This window comes from Marmota marmota, unplaced genomic scaffold (genome assembly GCF_001458135.2).
Source record: "Marmota marmota marmota unplaced genomic scaffold, marMar, whole genome shotgun sequence".
NCBI classification, from domain to species: Eukaryota; Metazoa; Chordata; class Mammalia; order Rodentia; family Sciuridae; genus Marmota; species Marmota marmota.
In genome coordinates this window covers 37,550,894-37,560,057 of record NW_025999932.1, presented here as the reverse complement: position 1 = coordinate 37,560,057, position 9,164 = coordinate 37,550,894, and the positions used below count along the sequence as shown (strand labels likewise).

Below are 9,164 nucleotides of genomic sequence, written 5' to 3'. Positions count from 1 at the left end.
CCCCACCCCCCCCCCCTTTTTTTTTTTTAATTTTGAGACAGGGTCTTACTAAGTTGCCCAGTTTGGCCTCAAATTTGTAATCCTTCTGCCTCAGCCCCCCAAGTAGCTGGATTACAGATGTGCACCATTGCACCTGGCTCTTAACATACTTTAATGTGTGGATTATTGACCGAAGTATATAACCATTGAGTCATGTAAAAATATTAATGATGTGGGAGGGTGTATGATGTTACTAGTGAAAAAGTATAAAAATTTTATACTCTATACTTTTAAAAATTACATACTGAGAGGATAGTAATAATTGCTAGTATTAGCTGAATCCTTCACTTCTGTCAGGCACTATTCTAAGTGATTATTAAGTCTTATCCATACAATAACCTATAAGGTAGTTAGCATCATTATCCCTGTTTTAAACATTTTTACAAAGTATAAAATGAGAATAGTTTGCTGGTTATTAATGTAATAAAACGTTAATGGCCATATTATATGGGTGATAATATCATGGGTGATGCTCAGTAATTTTCCTAATTTTGGTAATTTATACATTTTGTAATAGTTTATGCTATTTTAAAAGAGCTGTTGTTAAAACTATCTTTTTTCCCTGTGTGTTTTGTTCTTTATAAATATATACCATTCTTTATTGTTTTTGTTACAGAATGTTTCATGTACTTTGAGGACCAAAAGATGGAGTTGGTTTTTATCTTTAAAAACATATTGTCAATGATCTGATACAACTATCACTCGATGAAGATGCATGGACCTGTCTTTTGGTTGGACTAGTGGTCATTTATGACAGTTTCTTCAACCAGTTTCTATTTGAAAATTCAAACATCAAAGAATATTGGGTTAAACATGGCATAATGTTGTGAAGACTACAGATTTCATAAAGACTACAATTGGATTCCAGGAATATTCTCCAATCAAAGTGATTGATATCAATCTTTTGATAACTTAATTTTGAAGAATTTTATATTAACAAACAACTTCAAAAGATGGAAGAAAAAAATGGTAGGTTTGAAGAACTTGTTGTTAAACTTTAAAGTTTATAGACGAATTGTGGAATTTTCAAGGTTTTTCATTAATTGACTTTTCTGAATTAGAGGACATTAAGGACTTTTTTCCTCAGGTAGCTACCAGTTTTGATTGCCTTTATACCTAATTGCTAATCAGGAATTTTAAATCAGAACTCTAATGTTGTTTTAAAATACACTTTACTTTTAAGATGTTCTTAGTTTTACAGAAAAATCAAGAAGATAAGGTTGAGAGAGTTCCCATACATCCAGTACCCAGTTTCACCTATGATTAACATCTTTCATTTGGATGATAAATGTTATGATTAATAAGCCAATATTGATACATTATTATTAAATAAACTCCATAGTCTATTCAGTATTTATGTAACCTCTTTTTCCATTCTAAGATTCCATTCATTATACCACATTTTATTTCCTTTTCATGTTTTCGGCTCCTTTTGGCTATGGTAGTTTCTCAGATTATTCTTGTTATTGATTTTGTATCCAGATACTTTTATTTGATGCCCCTCTATTGTAATTATTGTCTGACGTTTTTCTTATGATTACACTGTGATTTGGAGGAGTAAGATTACAGAGGTAAAGTGCCATTTTCAACACATCACAACAAGGGTACATGCTTTGAACATGATTTCTCTCTGTTGATATTGAGCTTGATTACTTGGCTAATTTAGGTGTGTTGCTAGGTTTCTCTACTAAAAAGTCACTCTTTCCCCCCCCCTCCCATCCCCTACCGTACTCTTTGGAAGTAAATCAATATGTGCAGCCCACACTTATGAAGTAAGGATTTATGCTCCCCCAGGTTGAGAGGAAAATATCTGTGTGAACAAATTGGAATTCTCTTGCAAGAGAAATTTTTGTCTTTTTTTTCCCCATTTATTTGTTCAAGTAATCATTTATTTATAAATGGACTGATGGGTGCTTGTTTTACATTTGGGTTACAATTCAGTATTAATTTATGTATTTTCTTCCTCAAGTTGCCCCAGGTTTGGCCCTTGGGAACTGTTTAAGATAGCTCTTATGTCCTTTGACTTATCCCCATCAGTGTAGATATTTTTTACTTATTTTTGTTGTATAGCACTTTTTAATTTTCTGTCACTAGAAGATGTTCCATGCTCACCTTGTATATTTCTTAAAACAGTCCTAGAATTAGCTATTCCTTGAATGGTTCCTTTTATTGGAGAATGGTACTAGAAATCAATATCTGGGCATAAGTATATTCGTTGTATGTGTCCTTGTTTATAGACTTTCTCACCTGACATGCATTATCAGATATGTACATATACACATGTATCTAAACATTTATAGCTACATGTATATTAACCTAAACATAAAAGTATATTATTTTCAACTCTAGTCCATTACCACATGTATCATTCTAGTCTCCTGTCCTTGCTAATCTATAAATTCCTACTCCAATAGTAAGAAACTTGGTACCCACTGTCTGCTGTCTATTTATTTAACTGACCAATTCCAGTGTATATGTATAGATTTATCAGAATTGTAAACCTATTCCAAGTTCAGCACCTTTTCTACCCAGCTATTTAGTGTGGTCTATTTGTTATTACAATTAGATTGTCTTCATAGACTACATTCCTTACTGGAATCCCTGACCTCCTAAATGAATTTTCTAAAATTTGCATACATTAAGGTTCATTATTATCTTAAAATTCTATGCACTGCCAGGCGGTGGCACATGCCTGTAATCCCAGCTGCTCAGGAGGCTGAGTCAGGAGTATCGTGAGTTTAAAGCCAGCCTCAGCAACAGTGAGGCACTTAGCAACTCAGTGAGACCCTGTCTCTAAATAAGACACAAAATAGGACTGGGGTTGTGGCTCAGTGGTCAAGTGCCCCTGGGTTCAATCCCTGGTACCAAAAAAAAAAAAAAAAAAAGAATTTTAAAGCCACATATTAAAATATGTTTGTAACAATAGAACACAATGTGGTTTTTTTGTTTTGTTTTGTTTTGTTTGAGGCTGGCTTTGAATTCCTAATACTCCTGACTCAGCCTCTCAAGCAGATGGGATTACAGGTGTGCGCCACCATGCCCAGCTCTGTGGTTTTGATACCCTCTAGGTCTAGAATAATGTATGTTTCTGTGACCAGAGATCATTATCAGTGCATTTGGTAAGTGTTCCATAAATATTCATCTAGTAAATGAATTCACATCAATATGATTCATGAATATTACCCTTTTACAAAGACTGTCTTTGAGTTTGGGAGACATATAGTATAACTACATATAAGCTGTTATACTTCTTGCTTTATGGTTATTTTCTTGTACCTAATTATATAGGAAAGTACCAGCATGTTTGGTACTAGCGTATACTAGCATGATAACTACTGAGAATAGTTATCAGATGGTATCCTTCAATTCTGAAGACAAGTAGCAAAATTAGTCTTCAAGTATCTACTCCTGTATTTTTTGTTAAGTATTTATAGTGAATTATATTCAAATATTTCCAGGATTGTAACTCTGAGAATGCATACAATATACAAATAAGATCAACAGCAAGAAACTAAAATTGTCCCCATTGTAGTTGTCATCCACATAGGCTACAATTGAAATCAAAGACACTGTGATGTTTCTTTTTAGGACTAGTCATTTAGTGTCAGGGTGCACAGAAGATGTTAATTGGATTTATTAGTTTGATTCATCAGAAAGTTTGGTACCTCTTCTTGCTCAATATTAAAGGTTTACATAGCAAGAAGACAGAAAAATGATCAGAGAGACATGAAGAACAAGTGCTATTTTAATGAGAATTAAAGCTAAACAGTATGAGATAACAAAGATATAGGAACAGTATTTTTTAAAACCTAGAGCAAATAAATATGATTTGCTTAGTGACATTTCTTTCACATAGAAGTGAATGTTGTATTTGATTGACTTTGTTTTCTCAAATCAATTCAAGGGTGGTGGTGCTGGGATCCAATCTATAGCCTTATATATCAGCAGGAGCTGAACTGTACTCCCAGTCTGTTTCCTTAAATTATATTGCTATTGTCTTCTTTATTAATTAATTCTAAGATTAACGAGTTAATATGATACTTCTTAGGTAATTTTGTTTTAAGTATTTCCTATCGGAATAATTTAGTAATAACATATTGGCATTTCTAAGAAGTTTTAAATAATAGTCACTAAAAACCAAATTTAATAAGTCCCAAATACTGTCTTGTAGCATCACCACTTCTCTTCAGTTCAGGATGGAATTGTATATGATTCCAGAAGGGTGTGTGTTTGTTTGTTTTTGCAGTGCTGGGGATGGAACTCAAAGCCTCTGAATGCTGGGCAAGTGCTCTGAAGTGCAGCCCTGGCCTTCAGAAACATGTCTACCCCCACCACATAGGCACACTTTCTATCACCTTCCTTCATTGTTCTCTTAATTTTTTGTTTTTTGTAGTACTGGAGATTAAACCCAGAGTCTTGCACATGCTGGGCAAGCACTCCACAACTGAACTACATTCCCAGCCCTTTTTATTTTATTTTTTAAATTTTGAAATAGGATTTTTCTAAGTTGCTGAGGCTGACCTTGAGTTTGCGATTCTCCTGCCTCAGTCTTCTGAGTAGCTGGGATTATAGGGTTGTATCACTTGCCCTGGTTCCTGTAGAAGATTTTAATGCTGATTATTAAAAGGTATTTTAATTTTATTTTTTTAGCATGACTTTTAACTTAATTGGTTGATTTTTTTGTTTTGTACGTATGGTACTAAGGATCAAGCCAGGGCCTTGAAAGTGCCAGACAAGTATTCTACCACTGAGATATACCCACAGCCCAATTAATTTACTTTTTATTTTTTCTTTTGTGTGTGTGTGTGTGTGTGTGTGTGTGTGCGCGCGCGCGCTGGGAATTGAACACAGGGTCTTGTGCACAATAGACAAGCATTCTACTTCTGAATTACAACCCCAAACCTAGTTAATTTTTTTGCAGGGGTTGGTGCCAGGGATTGAACTCAGGGGCTCTTAACCACTGAGCCACATCCCCAGTCCTTTTTCTTTTATTATTTTGAGGTCTAAGTTGCCATGGGATTCACTAAGTTACGAGGCTGGCTTCAAACGTGGCAATCCTCCTGCCTCAACCTCTCCAGCCACTGGGATTATAGATGTGTGTCACCGTACCTGGCTCTAGTTAATTCTTTCTATTTTTATTAAATTTATTTATTTATTCTAGTTAGGTATATATGACATCAGAATGCATTTTATTTCATTGTACACAAATGCAGCACAACTTTTAATTTCTCTGGTTGTACATGGTGTAGCACCGCACCATATGTGCAATCATATATGTACCTAGGGTAATGATATCCATCGCCTTCCACCTTCTTTCTTGCCCCCATACTCCCTCCCCTTCTAGTTAATTTTTTAATGAACATAAAAGGTACATATTTGTAGAGTATGCTGTGATGTTTCGATACATGTATACATTGTTTAATGTTGAAATTTGGGTATGTATCTTTTCAAACATTTGTTGTATGTGGTGAAAACATTCAAAGATTTTTCTAGCACTTTTGAAATGTACAGTGCGTTATCATTGTCTATAGTCACCCTACTCTGTGCAGTAGACCACCAAAATTTATTTCTCCACCCTAATTGCAACTTAGTACATTGACCAAACATTTCTCTTCCTTTTTTTCCTTCCTAGTCTCCCCAGACTCTAGTAAACACTATTCTACTCTCAATTTTTGAGATTTGTAATTTTTTTAATTTGAAATTTTGAAATCCTAGCTACTCGGGAGGTTGAGGTAGGAGGATTGCAAACTCAAGGTCAGCCTCAGCAACTTAGAAAGATCCTATTTCAAAATTTAAAAAATAAAATAAAAAGGGCTGGGAATGTAGTTCAGTAGTAGAGTGCTTGCCCAGCATGTGCAAGACTCTGGGTTTAATCTCCAGTATTACAAAAAACAAAAACTTAAAAAAAGAACAACAAAGGAAGGAGATAGAAAATGTGTTTATGTGTGGGGGGGAGACACGTTTCTTAGATGCCATACTGAGTGAGATTGTGTAGAACTTCTCTTTCTCGGCCTGACTTATTTCACGTAACATAATATCCTCCATTTCCACCCATATATTGTCCTAAATGACAAGATTTTATCCTTTATGGCTAAATAGTATTCTATTGTGTATATATACTGTTTTCTTTAAAAGTTGTTTTAAACTACTTTTAAAATCTTTCCCATCTAGATGTCCACTTCTAACAAGATAAATTCCTAGATTGAATGACTGACTTGTATTTATGAAAGGAAGCATAATAACAATAATCAATTTTAAGTGCTTTGAACAGTAGTTTTGCCTAAAAGCAGTGTTTTGTTGTTGGTGGTGGTGGTGGTGCTGCTGCTGCTTATATCAGTGAAAACCTTAATGATTTAGGGACTCTAGGAAAGATCTACTTCATAAAATATTTTTCTCCCTAGGCTAAATGACCTCTAAAAGTTCATAATGGAAAGCTTAACTCCTTTTGCCTAAGACTATACTTTTTGTTTAAAAGTGTACAGTAATCTCTTGCCAGTTGCCATGTTCTGATCTGCACATCAGCTCTTTGAAATACTGGCTATTTTTTGTATCCATTTTACAGATGTGGTCACATAGCTAATAAATGGCAATGCTGGGGCTGGGGATGTGGCTCAAGTGGTAGCGCGCTCGCCTGGCGTGCGTGCGGCCCGGGTTCGATCCTCAGCACCACATACAAACAAAGATGTTGTGTCCGCCTAAAACTAAAATAAATAAATAAGTAAATATTAAAAAAAAAAAATGGCAATGCTGGATTTAATCCCAATAACATCTGGAAAAGCACTATTTTGTTAATCACTATTCCTGTTCTTTCCTTGATTCCTTAGATACTACTCCCCTGAGTTTCCCTTCTATCTTCTCAAACATCATGGTTCCTTTTCCTATTCATTTCCTACATGTTGGTATTTTACAGGAGACACTTCTTAACATGTTCTCCATGAAGAATTAAACCTGCCCTGTGACTTCAGCAAGAATGTTCATGCTGTGGGCTAAAAAATTGTATTTCTGAATCAGATCTTACTTTACAGCCTGCACACCTTGAATGCATAAGGAGCCTATCCCTCCTTGAATATCTTACTTATCCCTCTAGCTTCATTTTCTTGCCTTTTTTTTTTTTTTTTTAGTGTGATTGGACACAATGCTATTTATTTATTTATTCATTCATTCATTCATTCATTCATGTGCTGAGGATGGACCCCAGGGCCTCCCATGTGCTAGGCGAGTATGCTCTACCATTGAGCCACAACCCCAGCATCCCCTCTACCTTCATTTTCTACCCCAATGAATAGCATTACCTTCCATATGGTTGCCTGAGACAGAAAGATGGAAACTATTCTTCTCCCACTGCCATCTGTGCAATTTTTTTTAAGAAACATGTCTAAATACATCATAAGATGCTTACAACTCTTGCATAGCCTTCCACATGAAAGTAAAGTTGCTTAGCATGGCACCCAAGACCCTTTGTGCCATGACTCTACCTGCCCTTTAAGTACCACCTGTTATCCCTTTTTTCCTCTCACAGTGAATTTGTTTCAAATCTTGACACCTTGTCTGAATTGTGCTATGAGGAATTAAAAATAGCCTTCTTGTGCAGTACGTTATCAGGACAGAATGTTAACAGGGAAACAAAACTCCTCCCGAGGCCACTTAGTGATGGCTACCCTAATTAGCCAGAGATCCCCTTTGGGAAAGGTAACTTTCCCGGTGGAGCTTGGTACTCTGAGATCTGTACTGCATTCCTTATGAAGATTCTGCCTTCTTTGCTAAATTTGAAGGTTTGTTGTTTTGTTTAAGGAAAATATATATTTTTTGGTAACTAGTTTGGGATCTGTTTTCATTAATCCTCCCAGTAGCTATTCAAATGACCCTTCTAAGCAGTTATCATTATGTCCCTTCTTTACTTATAGCCTATTAATTTTAAATAATTTGTGTGTGTGTGTGTGTGTGTGTGTGTGTGTGTGATGCATGGGATTGAACCCAGGGCCTTGTGCATGCTTGGCAAGCACTCTATTAACTGAACTATATCCCAGCCCCTTAAATAATTTTATTTATTAATTCTAACAGTTTATAAATTATGCTTAACATCTTAGGTATTTTTGTTACCTTGAAATAGTGTAAATGAATTTAATTTTTGCTGATTTTAATTGCCTTCCTTATATTTGTTTTCAACGTTGAAAGGATTATTTCTCAAGGAAAAGATGCTTAAAATTTTTGAGTAAGGTATTAGGTTGCCAAGCATCAGAAATACTGGCTTCTTTATGTAATCTTACCTGTAAATAAACATAGTTTTGCTTTGTTTAATTAAAGTTAACATAAAAGACCTTTTCAAAAGAAATTGGACAGGACTGGGGATGTACTCTGAAGTACAGTACTTGCTTCGCATGCATGAAGTCCTCAGTTCAATCCTCAGCACCATGCACACACCAAAAAAAAAAAAAAAAGAAAGAAAGAAAAGAAATTGGACATTTAGTTATTTTAAAAGTTATTGAGATGTTTTGTTCTGAAACTATGTACCTTTATACTACTATAGATTGAATCCTTCACACCTTAAAAGTGCCACCTTTATGTGTGCTATACTACTACTCTAAAGCGAAGTAATTTCTTACATTTCCAGTCAAGAGATAGTGTCATTGTGGAGGTACTGGGGATTGAGCCCTGATGACTTCATGAATGCTAAGCAAGCAATAAGCTACAAGTTAGCCTGCAATATATGTTTATGTATATCTCCTCCCTCTCTCTTCTCTCTTCTCTCTCCCCTCTCTCCCCTCTCTCATTGAGCCCAGAGGACTTCATTCATGCTACGCAAGCACTAAGCTACAAGTTAGCCTGCAATATATGTATATGTATATCTCCTCTCTCTCCTCTTTCCTCTCTCTCCTCTCTGCCCTCTCCCTCTTCTCTCTCCTCTCTTTGCTCTCTCTCTCCCCTCTTTCTCGCCTCTCTCTCACCTCTCTCTCTCTCCTCTCCTCTCTCTCCTCTCTTATTGAGCCAAGAGGACTTCATGCATGCTAAGCAAGCACAAAGCTACAAGCTAGCCTGCAATATATGTATATGTATATGTATATCTCCTCTCTCTCCTCTCTCCTGTCTCTCTCTCCCCCGCTCCTCTCTCCTCTCTCCTCTCCCCC

The 9,164-nt window shown here is 35.8% G+C and overlaps 1 protein-coding gene across 4 annotated transcripts in view; it reads left to right on the top strand.

Moving 5' to 3' along the window:
- The window catches only part of Setdb2 (SET domain bifurcated histone lysine methyltransferase 2), a 72,923-nt gene that overhangs the window by 5,558 nt on the left and 58,201 nt on the right, over positions 1-9,164 (top strand). For all 4 annotated transcript variants that reach the window (XM_015484277.2, XM_048800905.1, XM_048800906.1 and 1 more), the window contains one exon: positions 656-1,008. In XM_015484277.2, coding sequence (XP_015339763.2) covers positions 993-1,008 — 16 coding nt within the window. In that variant the 5' untranslated portion in view covers positions 656-992. The remainder of the gene's footprint in view (positions 1-655; positions 1,009-9,164) is intronic.